Genomic DNA, 20,756 nt, shown 5'->3' with positions numbered 1-20,756 from the left:
TGCATGGTTAGTAGCCAAAGTACAATTGGCCCCGATTGAAATTCGCGCGCTGTGACGTGACGACCGTTTCGACCAACTGAAAAGCGTGACATTCTCTGTCGACAGCTCCTGCTTACAACGATGAGGCATTAAAGGCTTCCGCCTTAAAAAAAACCGATTAAGACAACCCACACATCTGATTACGTCACACTAGAGCAGCCAGCAGCATTCACTATGGCAAGAATTCTTCTGCTTGCATCTTCACAGCAGAAGAGTAGCCAAGTTTTTCTGCTACAACTGCATTCAGCTGTTAGGGTTCTTTAATATGCTACCACTGCCAACATGGGCCACCATACACTGATATGCAGTTTTATTTTTCATTCACTTGTGACACTGGCTGCTACTGGCTAAAAAAAATAATCCTGGAGCTGTAATGTTTCTCTCTGAACTGAGACACTAGTCACAGCTGAGGGAGGATAAATTAGGTTTTCCTAACGACTGCAGTAAGCAGTATTGCAGCCATTACAGAGGAAAAAACTTCTCTCAGTCCACTAGACATCAAAGACCTCACCTGTGATCCAGCTACATTACATGAAAGGTATACTAAATGATATGTGAAATCTAATAAATCCCACAGCTGCACACGAGCTATAACAGATAGCATATTCAATTCCCAATTAAGCTGAACAATCTGGAATCCGCTAACATCTGTTGATAGTGCACAAGCATTTTTGCTTTCTGTCACCAGAAAATGCGACCTCTGTCGCATCATGGTATTAACTCCAGTGACCATGGGCTTGGCAGGTGAGCTCCCGTGCCTCTGACGCACTGCACGAAATGATTTTAAAAAACTGTATAGACTACTCACCCCGGACTGCGCCCAACTTCTCTGGAGTCAGAGCAGGCTTCGCTTCAGCTCCGGCGTGGACTTTCCTCGGGCACGCCCTCCCTGTCACACTCCGGTTTTTTAGTTCTTTTTCTTCCCACAGTGTTCTCATCAGCTGCCGAGTAAACATGTTGTCAGATTTGGACTGCTGCAGCCAGGCCCAGCGTTCTTCATCAATGAAACATCTACCGCCAAGGTAGACCTAAAAAAAGATAAAAGCATGCATATAATCAATGTGAATTAAACCATTCACTATGATTATCAGCCCCGTTTGCATCCACTACTGGACAAAGGGCTCTCCTACTGGCCTACAAACATCCCTACCATGTGTCACCTCTGCCTGCCACCATACACCAGAAAATTATCTCTCCTGCTCACCAGGCAGAAGACAGCTGTTAAACAAAATTTTGAAAGATACTACTCAGCCACTGTCAGTCACATACTTCAGTAAAATGATGAATGCTCACTCACAAAAGTTTAGTCAACTTATGGGCTCACTCACTCATGAACTCAACTCATCTAAGCAGCACAACTCATGTGGACTGACTTAACTGATGACTCATCCGGGGTCCCAACTCAATTGGGCTCAGCCTCTCATTTTGAGTCACGACTCATGAATTCACTCGCTCATTTGCCTCACGACTCATTTGGGCTCGCTCGCCTGTTTCAATTCAAGACACAGTAGGCTCTGTGTGGTGCCTAAGTGGCGCACCCCTGATCCGACTGAGACTCACAAAAAAGGGCCACTACCCCCCGTGCAGCTGCATGCTGAAACTCTGACAAAGCTTTCGATACATCCCCATGCGGCTCGTTACTACACCTGCACCCGCTTAAACTAGCAACGAGGTAAGAACAAAACGCCGTCCTCCTTGCTTCCACAGAATCCTCTGCGGTCCCTCGCCGACATCACCAAGCTGCCTCACCCTCAAACATGCTTGGTTGCGGCAGTAAATCACTCCTCCACTCCACAGCCAGCAAACAAGGAAAAAATAAAAAACTATGTGCATGCCGTCATCGCGAAAACACAGACCATTATCTGAACATCAGCCCAGACACACTCACGACTCAGATTATAATCTGAATGTGCACCTAGTGAGCCCTAGTGAGTCAACTCATGAGTTCACCAGTCTATGGTCAGTTATGAGGTATATTATGACCAAAGCTGCAGGCGTTCCTAGCACAAAATACATTGGCTGATGTTCAGAAATCTAGTTACTTTATCCTCTCCGGCTTGCTTTCCTTCAGCACTGCTTACCCTTATTCTCTTTGGTAGTAGCTGGCATTTCCTTTCCCTGGTGCCTCCAGTATTACCACTACTTCTATAATTACCTACTGTGCAAATCAGCACTGAAGTCTTCTCTTCTTGTTTGGTTTAGGTTTGGATTATGGGTGTGTACTGCCCCAAAGCGACTCAGGCTATCAGGTAGTGGAGGGCTCCGGAAATTTCCACCACCTGGGGTTCTTTAACGCGCATTGACATCGCACAGTACACGGGCCTCCAGAATTTCGCCTCGCAGTGGTCACAATAATGCTATAATCAAGCAGTACAAGTAAAACTCCACGAATGCAGCCTACCTTTCCATCAACGGCACCAAACAGCTCCACACTTGAGCTCGCAGCTAAAACGGGCATTACAGCTGGAGCAGGCTTCTGAAATTGATTGCAAAAGCTCATTTAACACTAACTGCATTTTAAATCAACAAGCCTCCAAGTGTAAACAGTGTATTAGCATGCTGACTATGTGCATACAACTCTAAAGCTAAACTTTTGAAAAAAGAGAATGCAGTCTTGGAAGCAAATTGTAAAAGTAAATGCACTGCATACTAGGCCAAAGAGGCTGATATAAACTTCAGCAGCTGAGAAAGCTGCAAATTGTTTGGCTAAGCTGATGACCACAAGCAAACACTTATGTACAGATAAGTGCACTAAGGTAAAAAATAAAAATCTGTTTGCAGGGACCGAAACAAAGGAACTTTAATAGCCACCACAGCTACTCAAGTACTGTGGCTTGATGAGTAGCACAAGTGCTGTAAACTCATTTTCTTGTTTTAAATTTTATTCATCTGTGCAAAATGTAAATGCTTGCTGCACCTATAACCAAATGCTCGTTAAGGCGGCGGTACCACGCTAGCGGCGGTCAGCAGCCGTTTTTTGTCATGTTTGTGTGAGCGGTGTGGCTCATCCGTTTGCGCTAGAAAAATGATATTGAGCGCATTGTAAAGATAATTGCATCTTCTTTGCGATGGTATGTGTCGCTAAAAGCTATTCACGTTAGTGTAATAGCAGTGAGCAAAAGAGCGAGGGGCATAAAACGATATTTTTGCTCGACTTGCCTTCGTTTGCTTTGCTGTTTACGAAAACTACTGCTCCGAAAAGAAAACTGTTTCTGCAGCTTTTAGATGAAGTGTGACTCGAGAACCTCACAGGCAAGTTATTGAGTTATATTGGGTAGTTATTTAGAACTGGTGCCATAAATAAGTGTGAAATTTAAAAGAATGACGCATTAATAACTCCTAGTCCAATTCATAAATCACAAACATATTTAGCAGGATTGTAGATAGTACCCATGTTGTTAATTCTTGAAAATTTGATTGAGCTACATGTCATAATTTTTTAGTTTTCATTGTTCAAAGTTGGTCGTAACCTAGAAACTGCGCTTTTTTTATCTGAGTTGTAGAAGCAAGTAAACGTCGTATAGGGAACAAATTCGGCACACGAAATATTTATGAAATATTCCAAATCCTCTCAAGTCGGCATTTCGCTATCACAAACAGAACGGTAGTACTGCGCCATTCAATTGCGCCACTTTTTGTGCGCCGTAACCTCCGCAAAATACATCCAGCGAGAAAGATCGCTGCTATATTCCAGGCTTTTTTGACAGGAACTGAAGTCGCTGGTCTTAATACTACCAGTGATGTAAATTTGGGTATGATAAATGACTCATGTTAGCTCGCACTCGCCCGCTTTGTTGGTCGACGGGGCTGCTGCATTTGAATCTCGCGGGCGTTTTGACTCAACAATGGAGTTCCGCCGGTCAACGACAGTGGCGCTGTCAAACATTTTGAAGCAAGGCGGTCGTTTCTTCGGCTGCTCAGCAGGCTCTCATCGGCGTATCGTGCTGTTTTGCTTGTTGGTGTTTTTTTTACTGTGCTTTTGTATTTATGTGCAGCGCCGTTTTTAGAGCGCAGCTCTTTGGCGTCCGTTCCTGGGTTTCGCGTCGTCGTCGGCCTTGTCGTCGGCCTCGTAACCAGCTCCGCCCCCCTTTCATCCGCAGCTGGGGTTGACTCACTATCGGCGTCAGCGGCATCAGTCAGTCGCTGCTATCTCTTCCCTCCTCCCTTTATCGTGTTGTCCGCTTGCTGCGCGCGCTTCTGCCCCCATCGTTTGCCGCTGGGTGTACACGCCGCCCCCCTCCCCCCTCTTCCTGCGAGTCTCCGGTTGTCAAAGCGCCGGCTCGAACTTAATTCCTTTCTTCGCTCCTCCTCCAATGCAACCCCTGTGCGGTGGCAATCAGAGAGCCAGATCGGTGGCGGCGGATCTGTATATGTGCACCGCCCGAGCCGAAATTGCCGCTGCCGTTCGCCCTGTGCGGTGGCAATCAGAGAGCCAGATCGGTGGCGGCGGATCTGTATATGTGCACCGCCCGAGCCGAAATTGCCGCTGCCGTTCGCCACTGCGAAATTATCTGCCAGTTCTTTCTGAGCCATGAGCGAGACGACCGATGGAAGTCCTCCGTCTGCTAAAAAAAAAAATTCTGTGATAGTGCATACATGTGTTGCTCGATTTCTTTGCCTTAATCTATCGAAAAGGTGAAACAGCTTATTTGCTGCGCTCAAATTTCGCATTAGGAAGTAACGTAATCGTCGGTAATTTTTTATCACGTTATCTTGCCAGCTTTTTTGTGTGTAAAAAGTGTCAAATGGGGAATCGGCGGCGATACCTTCAGTGCAAAAGGTCGACAATGACAAAGCTTCGTACGCGCATGGCTAATGTCAGGGCCGAACGCAGGTGAGTCATTCGGACCGCAATTTTGTTATTAGTATGTGCATTGAAGTCCCAACTGTACCTGTGTCGCATGCGTGAGCTACCTCGTAGTGTGTGTTATCGAGTGCGGTTTTTCATGAACACGTGTGCAAGATTACGAGTGTCACGGCACTGTGACATTTCGTAAGGCGAGTGCAGAAATCTGCTGCATAATTCTTTGTTCCTTAGCTGGGGTCCTTTAGAAGTGGCTCTAAATTGGAGAGTTGAGGGGCTTGTGTTAAGAAATAGGCGATGAGTTTTAAAAGTCACAGAGGGCATTGAGGGATATTTTATGTACCTATATGACGACTCTCGTCCTGAGCATGCGCACGTCGCGGGTTGTATCCCAGATGTGGCAGATGGAATTTTTTTCTTCACTCCGCTCTGAAGTAAGTCTATAAACTGTTGGCATTTCTAAAAATATACTACAGCTTATACAGGGCGATAAAATCACCTGCTGATTCTGTATTGCGCAAAACATTTCGCGTTTGCGTTTTGCATTCCTCCTGAGCTCCTTAGGAGCTCGCAGTGTGTGGAAGCGGCAGTTTACGTTGTGGGGGGATGGACACCTTTCTATGCGAGTGGCATTAGGCAGCACGGGGAGCCTAATTTGACAGGGAGCCTAATTTTTATACGCACCACATCTAGCGCTGGAAAAAAAGCTGGTACTGTATTTTCAAAATGGCATGCAACATGTCTGCACTCCCTGAAGACTTGCCGCTGCAGACCATCAGACCTCGCCTAGTCGTTTGCTCTTTTGCAACAATATAGTTTTTCTTTACGCCCTCCTGTTATGGCCTCGTAGGTGAGTATATGTTAGGTGAAATAATTATAGAGGGTATTTTTGCTATAAACTTATCACTTGTTTCATACAAATGCTTGAAAGCTACACAGCCCTCCTTGAGTTGGGTGTTTTCCTTAGCTGAAAAGGCGCTGAAGCACATTTGTGGATGAATGCACTCTAAATATGTTTCTAATTGACTTTCAAATATAACCATTGAGATCGCTGCTATATGAAACATGAAACAGTGTGTTTTCATTTTTTTCCGCTTTATATTTTCAAAAATGTGGGGCTTTTATATGTGCGTTGCAACGGCACTGTTGAGTTGTTTCTTTTTCCCAAGTATAGCTTAGTTGGACATGTTGTACTTCTTATGCCTGCCCATTACTTTCCTTTCTTCTGTTCTATAGCTGCGTCTTTTCTTTTGCTACTAGCCCGCTTGTGGCGTTCACTTTCCTTGGAAGCACAGTATCAATATACACTTTCAAATGATATTCAACCTCACAGCTCACATTTTTCTGCTTGTGTGTAATGGATACAGCCTTCTGCTGGTAAGCTTTTTCTTCGTGAACTGCTGGTGACATCAAAACAAGCAGTGTATCATTGTTCCAGCAGCTTTCTATCACCCTGTATGGCGTAAGCAGAATATGTTTCTGTCGTGCTCAGCAGGCTTTTATCCTAACATATCTGCTCTCATTGTTACAGTGGCAGCAAATTACTTAGAGGTATGTAAGGACTTTTCAGTCCACTTGCTATGTTTAGGCGCATATTTTCTTTCCTTTTCCATTACTGCCCTCACATTTTTGTATGACGGGAGGTAAGCATATGTCTTTGTGTGTTACTGAAACACTAAGTCAATGGAAAGTAACTGCAATGGTTGAGCAGTAAAGAACAAGCTAATACCCACTTTTGAGCATTGACATTTCCTGTCACTTCCTGGAAATAGACTCACATATGACATTGGTATGGACTTGTTTGCTTGCAGGCAGCCACCATGATGTGTGGGGGAGTTGTGCAAGGCATCTGAGCGTGCTTAGCAGATGTTGCAATAAAATGGTCCTGTTTTTATAAGGAACATGCGTTTGTCTTTTGAAAATGCACATCAATGGAAGTGAATGAAGCCTTCTGCTTCTGCCTCTACCACTGGCGAAGTGCATGTGTGGACAGTGCGATTTCACTAGCATTGTAGTGAATGAAAAGCATGCCCCCAAAATTATATGTCAATCACACAGTGCAAGAAAAAAAGAATGCACGGATAACATTCTTGAAAGGTATATGGGAGCGTAGCTGGTGATATGCATGCGCACAATGCAGCAAAAACAATGCCAGCATCTCTTGCCATTGTTTGCACTGCATAAAATACCAGTACTTTTCCTCAGCGGTGTGCAAACCACGGATACCAAAATCGCTAGAAATGCAATCAGTTGTCAGTCTCGGCTACAGGGTATTACGATTCAAAACTAGCTCTTGTAAATGGTGCGGTTTCGGGAAGAGCTGCTCCGCAATAGTACAGCGACATTTGCTGCGCATGGCGCTGCACGAATGCGCGTGTAGTGTCTAGATACGAGTAGGTGAGTTGCATAAATATGGAAGTCTGCTATGGTGGGCTTGCTGCTCGCACCGCTGGCACTTCCTCTATGTGCACGTGCCAATCTGCTCGCGGGTGCTCAAAAGGGGTGGTGTCCCTCATTGTTAGTCATGGCTGGAATTCCGCTCCGGTCAAGAATGGAGAAAATTGTGCTGCGGGCGTGCGGGGCAGCTTGGTGCATGCGAGTGAGAGGGGAGCTTGCGGAGCGGGCGAGCGTAGTGTAAGTGTGTGTGAGAGAGAGAGAGCGCGGTCGCCCTCTCCCGAAGTGCACGCCTCACGTGTCAGGTCGCCGGCAACGCGAGGCTGCTGAAACTTTTCGCGGTCCTTCCCACTGGCTGTATAGCCTCGCGTAATGGAAATACAAGCAGGTGGGAAGGTATTCCCTCTTTCCCTCTCTCTCTACCCTTTGTTTTCCCCTTCACTGTCATCTCGCTTTCCATTTCCATCCCCCAGCCCCAGCTCAGGTGCTTCTAGACATGATAGCAGATGCCGGGGCTGGCAAGAATCCTTTTACCTTCTTTTGCATTTGCAATAAAAGCCACTTACTACTACTACTCAGGATAGTTCCGTGAACACGAGGGGCCGAGAGCTTCCGGTGAAATTTCTTGGAAACCGGTATGAAGTCCTTTGGCTGCGTGGTCTGTGGATGACATTGGTGAAAACATTTCGTCTAAGAGCTATTTTTAAGCAGATTTCGAAGCCTTCTCACCAACACCATCAAGGACTTCAGGATAATTCAGCAAGGTTATGTGGGAAGCAGGTTTTACATCGCAAATTGTTTTTCGACCTGGTTTACAAAGCGGGGAACATAAAATGACGTTAGTGTCGATCCGTATTCACAAATTAGAAGAAAGACCATAAATATTTTCAAAATTGTGCTCGTCTAGCTGATAAACATTTACGACCAGATTTTCATTAGCGTGGTTATGAAAACCTAATTGGAAGGGGCCGGAACTCTACATTTTACCAGACTGACGAACGCTTCAGCCTCTTGCTCAGGACGGTTCCTCATGCTTGTTTACAAAAAAGCATACAGCAGCAGCATGCTTGCATTGTCTTCGCATTCCGGCCTTGAAATAGCATTTGCCACAGCGGTTGCTTTTGTGTGCATGGTCATGAAACGTGAAAAAAATCTGCCATCATTTACACACACATCTATTTTCCTCAATATTTCATGAAATTCTAAGATATTACGGGAGTAGGCATTGCTCTGGCTGAATGTAACTTCTAAGTCAAAATGTTTGTTTGCACATGAATGAGCACATATAGCTATGGCTCTGCAAATAAAGTGTTTCCGCATGCGCGGTAATCTCCTCAGCTTCGCATATCTGTTTAGAGGCACTTCATTTTATGCTCGCATAAAGATTGTGTTTATTATTATTAGCGCAAAACGTAACAAAACCCCATTGTATTGGCCTCGAATTTCAAGTTGATTCACTTAGGACACACACTTCTCCATTGAGGTAACAGCGTTTCATTGACAATCTGCTCCACTGAGTGCACGTGATCAATTAGCAATTTTCGCTCCTTCAAGTTGGCAGGAAAAAAATGTTTTCACTATTTTCTGGGATACACATCTTAGACTTTGCATTTTTCTCACCTGAAAAAGAAAAAAAAACGCGACTGCGCATACAGATTTGCATACAGGCCAACACGTGCAAAGAAAACTGACTTCCTTCAAGACACACGTCATCAACGCACGTGTTTCTGGTCCGATGGGCAAAACATGCGCCGTACCGAGAAGGCTCACACTGGGAGAAGAAAGGCTGCCAGGCGTTTCGAATCAGGGAACAAAGCTGGTGGGGGAATGCTCGGCACCTGAAAAACCGGTTCAGAACCGAAAGTCGACGATTTTGCCCATCGGGGCACACCTTTTTGACGTCACACTGTTTACATCAGGGAGAGGTCTATTATGAGGCACCGGCCGGATTCACTGGCGCCTGGAGCGCGCTCCTGCCACCTGCCCTAAGTCATTCAGCGCAAGCGTTCCCCTCTTCTATCCTGTGAGGGCAGGCGAGGCGTCTCGAATCGGGATAGAAAGGCGGCGAAGGAGCCCTCGGGACCAACAACACCTGCTCAGAACCAAAAGTTGTCAGTTCTGCCAACCGGGCCACAACTTTTTGACGTCACGCTGCTTACAATAGGGAGGGGGTTTCACAGTTCTGCGAAGCTGATGTTTTGCAAAGGCGATTGACATGCGGCCGTTCCAATCCAAGGTTCTTCTGCAGCCAAGGCCAGGCTAGAAAGAGGAGACAGACCTGTGTGCCTCTGCTGCGGGGAGTGGGTACAAGTTGTCAGGGCGCACCCGCCCTGGGCGCAGTGGGGTTTGTAATAAAAATCTTTAGCGCGGCACCCAACCCTTGCTCTCACCGTCGTGGTGAAGCGTTGCGTTGCGCGTTTCTTTCCAGGAACGACGCTTGCTCCGTCAACAACTGCGGGGGGTTGACGCGGAGCACGGTACAGTGGAGCACGGCTGCTGAGACTACACACTCGCCTTGCCGGACCAAGTGTAGTGTCACGGCCGCTCAATGGAAGCCTCCATTGAGCGGCCGTGGTAGTGTGTTCGCCAAACTCACTGCTGGGCAAATGCGTTTTGGTACGAGGCTTTTGTCGCAAGCTTTCTGGCACGGGGTTTTTGACACACGAGGTTTATGTAGTACGGGACATACACTGCAAGGGCGTTTGTCACGCAGGGCTAACAAGGCAGAGCTTTGGAAACGGGTGTTCTCCACTCGAATCAATCATGCTGTATCGTGCACATCGTACAAAAAATGAGGGTGCCAACAGGGGTGCCCTAACAGTGCTCATTTCTTCAGAAGGCATTATCTGGAGGGTACTGACAAACTATGCCCCTCGTGTGCCTCTGGAGTGGATGCCATTATCAAATTTTCTTTGCAAGTGGCTTATCACGCTTTTGTCACGTGAATAACCTTTATAACAACTATACAGTCAGGTGTGGCTGAAGAAGCAGGTTCGACATCCGTGCGCGTGGTTGGTAGATGATATTTTTTCAAAATGTTGATATGATCTGTTTAGATTTATGCCTTCGTTCCACTGTTGTTTCTTTTGGAACAGACATGTTTCTTCAGAAAAATAGTTGTCGCTACGGATATCGAGTATGCTGTTGTGCCGGGCCAAGATGGCTCGCACTTGACATTAGAGACTCCGGCGTACCGCGTGTCGCTGCCAAGGTGCAGGGGTTAGCGCATCAGGTGACGAAACACTTCGCGAAAAAGTAAAAAAAGAAAACCGTACTGCCAGTTGGCGTATTTATTTCTCGCTTCCTGGGTATTTTTCCGCGCAGTTTTTTGAACACGACCGACGAAATAAGTGTTACTGCAAAATTTGCAGTTGGACCCTTGAGGCCTCTTACTCAAGCGCTTTTTTGAACGTACTATCACGATCAAAAGAAATGCGGTCAGGGTGCAGGTCGAGCTCAGTATTCGAAAGAGCAACTTTTGAGAAGGAAAATCGAGACTCCTCTACTCTCTTCCTCGATTTTTTTTCGCATTCCCTCAAAATGCGGACTGAACTCGACTTCTGTCGGGCTTATGTATCCACGGGACGAATGCCCTGTGTTGGCTGACGCTCTGACAACCGGTGTCGTTGCGCAGTTTCCACAGCTATTCTAAAAGATTTTTTTTTTTCAGCGAGAGAGCTACCGGGCGCTCCGTGTTTGAAGGAGCACAGGGAACGCTGTGAGTAGCGAGACAGGAGGCGGCCAGAGATGATTATCCTAGGGCGAAGACAGGATCTTGCACCCCTGCCTCGCGCTATGGCTCATCGGTTGAGAAGCGCTGTCTTGAAACGCCGCCATATATTTCGCATCGGCTCCTGGACAATGCAGACCACTGGGAGGCCAGATCTGCGAATTTCCGCTACCTATCGCCGAAATTCACTAATTGTGCAAGGATCGATTCGCCCCAGACCTCAGGGTGAGCACAAAATGTTTTCTTATGCTAGGGCAAACACCAAACAGAGCAAACGAAACAGAGCAGCAGAAGCGATTTCAGTTGAAAAGTGACGTGAAAGCAAAAGTCCACTGATTTTGCGGACATCAGCTAGAGGACTACCACGGTGCGTATAGTTTTGACTTCCCGCATTCCCCGGAATGGAGAAAAAATGAGCCTTTTACTATACAAATTTACTGCACAAACAGTGCCAGTACAAGAAGATGGGAGGGGGGGGGGGGGGTAGTGCAATATCCACATTCGATCGCTTATTTTCTAGACAGATGCTGCCGCACGCTCACATCCGTGTTCACAAGACAGCAGGGAATTAGAACTGTTGGAATATCACAATTTCGTGCTGATCACTAACGATATCACAAAAGCAGGAACGTTGCCTCGTGTGGCTACAAAATGCAGTTCCAATGAATGGATGGAAATGCTATGCTAAGGCCACAGTAGGGAGAAACTCGACGCGATTGTAATGAGTACTTATTAGCTCTTTCCAGCTATGTCCCGCAGTCTCCAGTCGAAGTTTCACAGCCAGTGTTTCCTTTTCGTTTTTCGAACCTTGGTGGTGGTAGCAGTTTATTTGACAATAAAAAGTGAACGAAAAGAATGTTGCCGGCTGCGGCCGTAAGCGCTTTCGGGATTTTTGTTATCATGCATGGATGCGCGGACGGAAAAAAAGAAAATCAGCATTATTTCCAACGTATCTCAACGTCACAGACTACCTCTCCCAAGCTATTATCGGGAACGGGTGGGAGATGAAGGGAGCTAACACACTGTGACATTGCTTTCTTTTCCTCTCCGCAGCTACTAACCCAACAACATTAGTACTTGAACGCAATATGTTTGTACCATTCTGATATGCCTTATTCTGCCCATTTTCTCTTATTTACTGTTACCATATCAGCTTTCTCTTAGAATTCTACATAGCACTGGCAGTGTGTGAGTAAACAATAAAAACACTCGCCATGCATCGAAATCCCGGGTTGATGTTTCACTGCAGGTGTTTTTCCTGGAATTGCGAAATAAACGTCTGCATGGCGAACGGTAATCAATAGCACACAAGCTACGCACCACGCGCCTTTAACAGCAGAAAAGGCTGTGACAACACACATGGAAACCGCCCTTTGAAACCAAGAGGTCATCTACTATTCCGCTGCATCCATCTCGACATCATCCATATTGTTTTACGAAGGCCATAGCCCATAGATGTCTTGTGGCCCTTTGTTTTGGATTCCAGTGGAACCTACGAAGCTTTATTTTGTTATATTGCTTGCCGTGGCTGCCGCTGCTAGTCATCAAATTATTCAGGGTCGTGAGAAAAGAATAACTATAAAACAATGTGTACATCTCTGGAAAAAAGGGAAACAAAATATAATTTCTGTAAATGTCAAAGATATGGAGACTTTCCACATTCGAAATAGTGCCTCCTAAAAAAGAATCGCCAGGCACCATGGCAGGGCCGCCAAGGGGTGCGTAGGGGCGAAAGAAGCAGTACGGGTGTGCCAAACACGTTCGAGCGCGGTCGTCATTGTTGTGGCGTTTATCCCCCCTCCGTGACTAACCGCCTCCTTCTGCCACAACGCGAGGGAGAGGAGGTCAAGGTAGCGCAGAGAGGAGGACCAGACCGTCTCGGAGGAGCGCTTTTTCGCTTCCACGGACAAGTGGAGCCGCCCTGGTGGTTGAACTAACGTCTTGTCCAAGATGGCCGCCGTGGTACCCCCGCCTTAAAGGTCCAGTCAGAAAAACATGTTCACCATGCAGCATGCATGCGGCTGAAAACATGAAGAGTTGCGACTCAGATTCAACCTCAGTGTGACATATTTTGTGCAATCCGACTTCTCAGTCATATTTCAGCACTAAAGGATGGAAAACAAGAGAACTCTGGTGACACGCCAGCAAAATTTTAGAGTAGCGGTCTGTGTACCTTCTCATGGTTCCCCTTACTCCATTAAAATGTTTCCCAAAATTCACTCCAATTAGCCACCCTCACTAACAGTTTCTTGATCCCTACAGCTAGCTATCAACATGATGTTGATGACTTGGGGAAACTAAGAGCTTCCCAATGAGAACTGTATTAAAAAACGTTATGACTAACAGCAGCACCGCACTGGTTAAAACACTTTGCTGCCGAGCACACGGTTGAGATTTGGCCTAGCCACAAGGTGTGCGTTGCATTATGTTCTACAACGCTTACACACAAGGCATATGATGCATAGAGAGACACCACAGCAGGAATACTCATTGTGTTGTCCCTTGTGAAGAATATCCAATAACAATGAACTGACACCCACAGCCTACTGACAGCACTTCAATGAAGAAAAATGAAAACATCCTTGCGTGCAAGGAGATGAAAAATGGCCGTCTGCTGTGCGTCTGCCCTACCCAAGATGCAAGAAACATTAACCCTCACATTCCACTTGAATGCGTGCGATGCTACAGTAAACAAAAGTGAAGCATTTTTTCAGTCTCATCCTCTGCAGTCTATGCTGCAGTACCCATCATTCAGCAAAAAAAAAATAAGCTTGGCATTTTGAGCATGCCCACAACACTATAAGAAAAGGAACTGGAGCAATTCTAAAACTGCACAAATCAAGTTTGTAGTACCTGGGGCTGCACAATGCCGCCTGGACGCTGGACACATGCTGAAGGGTGTGGCACCCCGGACGGCCCAGCTGTGGCCGCTTCGTTCACAGCGGCTTGAGGGCTCTGTGCCAAAATTAAGCCCTGAAAATAACCCAGCAAACTGATTGCTACACATGCAAAACAATGAGCCGGCAATTAGGATTCTTGGTAATGCAATTTTTTAGCGCAGCTGCTCTACTATTTGAACCATCAGCGATCGCAGAACATGCAATGCCAAACAGGGGTGGGTAGTGTGCACAGTGGTCCACTGCCGCTGAGCCTCTCGTTGGACAGTGCATTTCTCAGAAGCTGCCGCTGCAGATGCTACAGAGGGTAGGCTTTTACCTATTCTCACTGTAACCTCCTCCTCAAAATTTATGCTCTCGCACTAGCCTCCTCTTTCTCTGTCCTTCTCACAATCTCTTTGCCATCACCACACTTTCATCCCAAGCTGTGCTCCTAATTCACTCAGTGAGTTGCAATGATGCCAGCTGCAATGCTGACACACAAACCAGGAACGGGTGCCTTCAAGAGGTGCACTCCGAAACAAAATGACAGAACCGCAACAAAGCATGCTACAGGTGCACCCACAGTAAACAATGCTGCTGGCATATTTATGAATGAGTCATGCAGTTAACAGGAAAGGAAGCATGTCACCTGCTGTCAAAATACTTTTGACTTCCATCTCTCATGGCAACAAACTGAACAATTAGTGCACGTGCCAATGCTTGGCAAATGACTGAAAATGCTTGCAGACCAGCAGTGCACAAGATGATGGTTATGCACAGCACTAAAGGGACACTAAACGGAGCCCTCCACTACGGCGTCTCTCATAGCCTGAGTCGCTTTGGGACGTTAAACCCCAATAAACCAAACCAACCAACCGGAAACATCAAGCTAATTAGCAAGACTGATAATTATTCCATGGATACACTACTGATGTTTTTCTGATCGGAAATGTGGGTGCTGAGGTATGCTTAAAAGAGATGATAATGTAAAGGAACTGAAGAAATTCTACAAGTGCGTAAATAAGGTCTGTGATACCTGAGGCTGTTTGATGCTGCCTGGATGCTGGGCCAGAATAGAGGAAACCACCCAGCCAGGCTGCAACACGCTTGATGGCGAAACAGCTAAGACAAGCTTGCTGGGAGTGGCCTCTGGACTTGGTGGGACAAAAATGTCCTGTACAGAATGCCCCAACAAAATGTTTATTACACACAGCAAGAACAAACTGACATAACCAAACTAAAGTGTGCTCCAGGTGCACCCACAGCAGACACACTGCTTCAACATAAGGTATGAATGAGCCATGCAGTTAACTCTTTCCTTACCATGCCACATGCCACCGGTCATATATGACTGATGTTTTGAACCTGCGCCCAAGAATTCAAGTAGGCGCTCTTGGACAAGCTGCGGCATCGAGTTTGCTTCTGTATTACCATTTCTTAGGTTTGAGTCTTGTTTTTCATTTTCTAATGCAAATAGGCGACACGAGACACAAAACTTTGCCGAGACGTAGTCCACCAGTCGCCGATCATGGCGTGTTTCACCACGGGCTCCTCAAAGGCTAAAGGCTGCACTGACCACTTCATTGGTTCTTATGCTGTCTTTTTTTTACCCAGTGGAGAACTGCACATCAGTGGGGTTCAAACTCCACTCCGCTTGCACGCGAGGCAGATGCTCTAGCTGTATGCCATCACTGCATTTTCTACATTGTACAATATGTACCTATTAAACAATGACAGCAGTACAGCTCTTGCATTTCTCAAGTAATGCAATGCAGAACAGTCCTCACCCATATTGGTCGCATGGTGCCAGTTTAATTCAAACCACATGTCAATTTAGTCACAACCCTGAAGCAATGTGACACTTAACAATAATGAACTGCAATGGTCATCAATACCAAACACACAAGCCTAAATCGGCTGTGGTAGAAAAATGGTTAAGCAGCTCAATATACACATACCTCATCCTCATACAGCAACGGTGATGGACTCCGGTCCATGCCACCATGTCGACCGCCATCATTCTGCAAAATATGAGACTACTGTGTTATTGGAACTGTGACTACTTTCAACACATGGCTAACATGTGGCTAACACGTCAGCAGGCTCAGTGCTACGACAGCCATTTTACGAATCATTTGGCTGCCACATGCACTTTGTGGCATGCCTCAAATGTCGCACCCAGTACTACGACCAGCTCATTTCGCATATGAGCTCCTCCACCTCCGAGTACAGAGCCTTTACAAGAGTGCTTCAACATGCTGCTTACTGGATGAGCACATGTTTATTGCGAGGAAAAGGTACAGCAGTGCAAACAGCATCAACTGCTCATGATGTGCTGGTGAACCCACAAGCGCTGGTGTTGGCCGGTTTCTGAACATTTCCAGCAAACTTGGTGACCCTAAAATTAAGGTGTACATAACTGCATTCATTTCACAAGTGTGTGGGGGCTTGCTAGCAGAACAGTTTGAAGTCTCTAGTACTGCTACATGGAGGGATCAGCCCAACATTTTTTTTCTTCATTTTCGGGCTTTCTGAGCTGGTAGAATATAATCGGAGGCATTAACGTAGCTCAGCTTATGTGTGCTTATTTATTCCCATCTTTCTCGATGGTGGAGCATAGTTCATGAAAGCATCGATTCCTTCAGTCAGCTGCAGTATCACGAGAACACTGACAAGCAGTATCAGTCTTAGCATTCTGTTCCTGGGCCTCAGCTGACCACATATTCTACACAGCCTTTTGTTGCATGTTGCCTGCATGCACAATCTTTATATTTTGTACTGCAGGCAAGGAGAAGCAATACGGGCATCAGGATTCGTCTCCTTGAACTACATAGGTTTTCTCCATTTCAGTAACCAAGTATCACATGCATGTACTATACTGAAACAACACAGCTAGCGTGAGGATTCCTTCCATACATAAGTGCAGTAAAGTCAGCACATCTGCCACGGGTGAAAAACAACACAGGCAAGCACTTAAAAACTAGCAAGCAAATTTATTAATTTAGATTGCCTAGCTTGTCATGGAAGTTTTGCGCCTAAAATGTAATGTGGCAAGTTCGCTGGTGTTAATTGTAACAGAGCACGAATAAGACTACATTCAGGGTCCAAAGTCTCCGACCCCGACTGTAATTCTGCTACTCAGGTTACTTACATATTCATTAGAGATTGCAAAAAAAACTATGTCGTCTTGTTTCCACTATGTAATAGTTAATACATACCAACCTGCCTGTCACCTGCCAACTGTGCATGCGCATGGCTGCACTTTGTAAACCACTGACTTTCAAGGTGGAAGCAACCAGGTAGTTCATGCCAAAAGGTCAAAGCCCAAGTTGTTTGCTTCTCGGCCATGCCATGTAGCTTGTTATGCATCGCCAGTGTTGCAAATTTCGTGAGGTAAGAGGAAATCTCGTCCTTACTCCCCCAAAGGCAGCACTTCCAAGGATGCCCCACTGCATGGTTACACCTACAGCTACAAACTTTTGACCAAGGCTGTATACATTTCAGGGAATTCCTTCCTAACACACGTCCCTGGCAATCTATGCAGTTCAAGACACCTAACCACCACTGCAAATGACAACCAGATACTACAGTACAATAATTAGTTTACCTTCTCCCATTACACTGTAGTGCCAATAAACGCACATAAATGCTTATGACAAGAAAACCTATGCAAAGAAAAAAATGAAGCATACCTATAACCTGCAAACACTGTATTCCTGTGCTTTGTGTCTTCAGCACTTTAACATTAGTACAAGGTGTTGGCAAGCAGCATCTTGATCTTATTTTTCAACACAATAACTAACAGCAAAAAGCCACCTAAACATTCCGCACAGGACACTACATACTTTGACAGGCCGCCTCGGACTTCCTGGCTCCTTGACATACACCAAGGCCTTCTCGACGGTCGCCTCCAACGCTTCTGCAGAAATGATGGGCACATATCAAGGACGCACCAATTTTAATAGAAATGTGACAAGCAATAGAATTTGCGTATACGCATATGAAGCATGCAGTATTTGGAATCAAATTTAAAGGAAATAAAAATGCTGGTGGCAAACTTTGGTACAGTCATGGCGCCAGTGCTCTGATTAAAAATAAACACCTTAGCAAATGGAAATAAGACTAACTGCTATGCAGAAGACAGGAACCTTCCCCCTGATTTAAGATGTGTACAATACAACTACACTTGAAGTTATACCAGGACGCAGGCTGTATATGACGTCAGCCCATTGATCTGCCTACCCACAGCAAGTGTGAGGCTGACGTTTGCATCTTTTCTATATCATACTTCTCCCACACTGCAACTGAATACCGCGGAGACCTGCCACTACCCTCCATTAATTACCACCCTCAACGTGGTAATTCATCCCTACTCCCTTGGTAACGTGGTAATTCATCCCTTGCCATGTTCGTGCTCCTGAACAACGTTTTACACATGCAATATGTGGCCTGGCAGCAGTGAGGTCTTGCTCATTGCTCCACACCTATGCTCGACTGTCCTCTAACAGCTCCATGATGCTCCAACGGCAGGTCATGCTAGCATATCCCTGATATATGACTGCGTGCCCCAGCGCTTCTGGCCAGGTGCCTACTTCTCTGTCCGGAGCTATGTGGACAACTGCAAGCTTTGTCAGTACTGCAAAAAGCCCCCAGTCCTGCCTTCCAGATACCGTCAGCAGACTGCCATCCTGGAAAGCCCATTTGCACGTGATGATCTCAGTCTGCTTAAGCATCTTCTAGAGTTTTAGTGGCCTAGCGGTTTGGAACCCGCTTTGCATGCAAGAGGTGCAGGGTTCAATCTTTAAGGCCCCGCGCACCACCAGTGACACAATGGGCACGAGCTTTCCCCTGGCCTGCTGATAGCGCTTTCGCACTATAAGCAGGCAGGTAATTTATAGTGCTTTCACACTATAAATTACCTTGTGCCAAGGCACTCTTAGGCCAGAGCTGCCCTTGCGCCATAACCATTCAGCACTATCATCACGCTGTGTTCACCTTGGAGGAACAACTGGATTGCAAATGTATTCAGCCGCTGAAGGATGACGGAGTGGCTGAGTCAGCGAGGGACATTTCTTTAGTCTCAAAGAGTGCCTCCTTCTGTAAACTGTTCCATGCAATACCATTGCACATTATCTCACTCACTCATTCGGCTGTCCAGGAGGTCCTGCAACCTGCTGTTGCGTTGCCGCTCCTCCTGCCAGAGTCTTTCAACTGACTCTAGCTCTTTCTCATGGGCCTTGACCCTTTGCTCTGCATCATGCAGCAGCCTCTTAGGCACAAGCTCGCAGTCATCATCACTATCCGTGTCGGACTCAGAATACTGGGCTTTGCGCTTTTTTTTCATTATTCTGGCCATCGCAGCCTTTTTTGCAGCTGCTAATTTTTGTTTTTTTCTTTGGGGCCAACCTAATGAGTTGGGAAAAAAAGATGAAGGAAAAAATGTATGCAGTATATAAATACCACACCTATAGCATGCTGCACACTTCATAATAGAATGACTTCCCCACCTTGGAGGGCGCTGTGTGCCCGTGAGTGCTGTTTCCGTCAAACACAGCATCTGGAACAGCCTTATGGCGCTTAGCCATCCTTGAAACCAGGTCAGCTTTGGTCACTGTGAAACAGCAAAGTGTAGTCGTTTCTTTTTGCTTCCATGGTAAAGGAAGAGTGCACTGCAATAAATACTACACACAAGCAAGCAAGAAAGACTTCACGCGGAAAGCCAAAGTAGCCGCTATTCATGCGCTTGGTTTTCGTGCCTTTCACAATGTTTTTTTCTTTATACTCTTTTTGCATAGTCTATGGAATGCTGCAAGAGGCTCTTCCGCAGAGCATCCTTTCAATGCAGTGAAGCCTTCTTTATTCAATTTTTTTTTCACGCAATTTGAGTAATGAAAAATTTGTGCTGCATTGGAAGAATGATGTCGTCTTATTCAGAAACAAAAGCTCTATTAAATGAGCTAAAAAAATTCTGGTATATTTGGCACAGTATACTGCATTTTGCGTGATAGGGAAAGGGTCAAAACGCATGGTTGCTTTGCCACTCTCAAAAGGCAATTATAAACGCAGCATAACACTGGCCGATTTGTGCAGGTAGTCAGTGCATGCAGCAAAGCAGGGAGAAATTACATTTTCGAAAAAGGGCATGCTGCATTAATTTACTTACGTCCCAAGACGACGACGTCTCCGTCGTAGTAGCCCTCCTCAGCTTCGCGGCCTGCGGCTTCGGAGCGCCAATAAACTTTTTTGTTTTTTTCTACATCATTTGTATCGCTGGGCGCGTAGTCCTTGATCAGGCTGGTTGCGACAATCGCCTTGCCGCCATCCTTATACTCAACGTACGCGTAGGTCGGAGCGGTAGGAGGCATAGTTAATCCGAACAAAGAAACACAGCGGCGAGCGGCTGAGCTACGCTTAAGAGCCGAAGACCGTTGCGAAGAGTGCGGTAGAAGAGGAAACGGATGGCTTTGGCTTCACGCGGAGCTTCGTACTGCCACGTGACCTGACAGCCTGCGCGCTAGATTTGAACGGTGTTGGGAAGTGCGCGAGACGCAGGCGCAAGGCCTTTAGCGTTATGCCTGTCACGGGAAATAATTAACGCGAATTGTTACAAAATTGAAGATAGACCTAAGGTTCAGCGCTAAAATCCTCACGCCCGCGCCTCCCAGACTTCCCAGTGCCGTTCAAATCCAGCGCGGTCCCCGTGGAATTCCTGCGTGAAGTGAAGCCACCTGTACCTCAAGCAAGCACCTGTTACACGCGCCGTTGCCTTGAGATATATCCCTGAAGCTAAAAAATGCGCCGTCGAATGATGCATTTATCGAATAAACGAGTTATGTATATCGCTTCATCAGCAGCAGAAGAAGCAAAAAATCGTATTTCTCTGCCTGGCTGAAGCGGAGATAGATTTAAG

General features: G+C 46.2%; 1 protein-coding gene across 1 annotated transcript; it reads right to left on the bottom strand.

The window, feature by feature from the left end:
• Positions 1–839: 839 nt before the first annotated feature.
• Positions 840–20,211, bottom strand: LOC149328046 (uncharacterized). Its single transcript, XM_089561340.1, has 7 exons — positions 20,010–20,211; positions 19,328–19,457; positions 18,989–19,239; positions 17,692–17,765; positions 15,805–15,867; positions 2,441–2,515; positions 840–1,067 (listed from the first exon to the last, which is right to left on the bottom strand). The coding sequence occupies exons 1-7, from the start codon at positions 20,209–20,211 to the stop codon at positions 840–842; spliced, it is 1,023 nt and encodes a 340-aa protein (XP_089417466.1).
• Between the last annotated feature and the right edge of the window lie 545 nt (positions 20,212–20,756).

Source organism: Amblyomma mixtum, chromosome 9 (genome assembly GCF_055824585.1).
Source record: "Amblyomma mixtum isolate Tamu chromosome 9, ASM5582458v1, whole genome shotgun sequence".
NCBI lineage: Eukaryota > Metazoa > Arthropoda > Arachnida > Ixodida > Ixodidae > Amblyomma > Amblyomma mixtum.
Note: the sequence above shows the minus strand (reverse complement) of the source record. Positions and strands in the feature narration are given on the sequence as shown.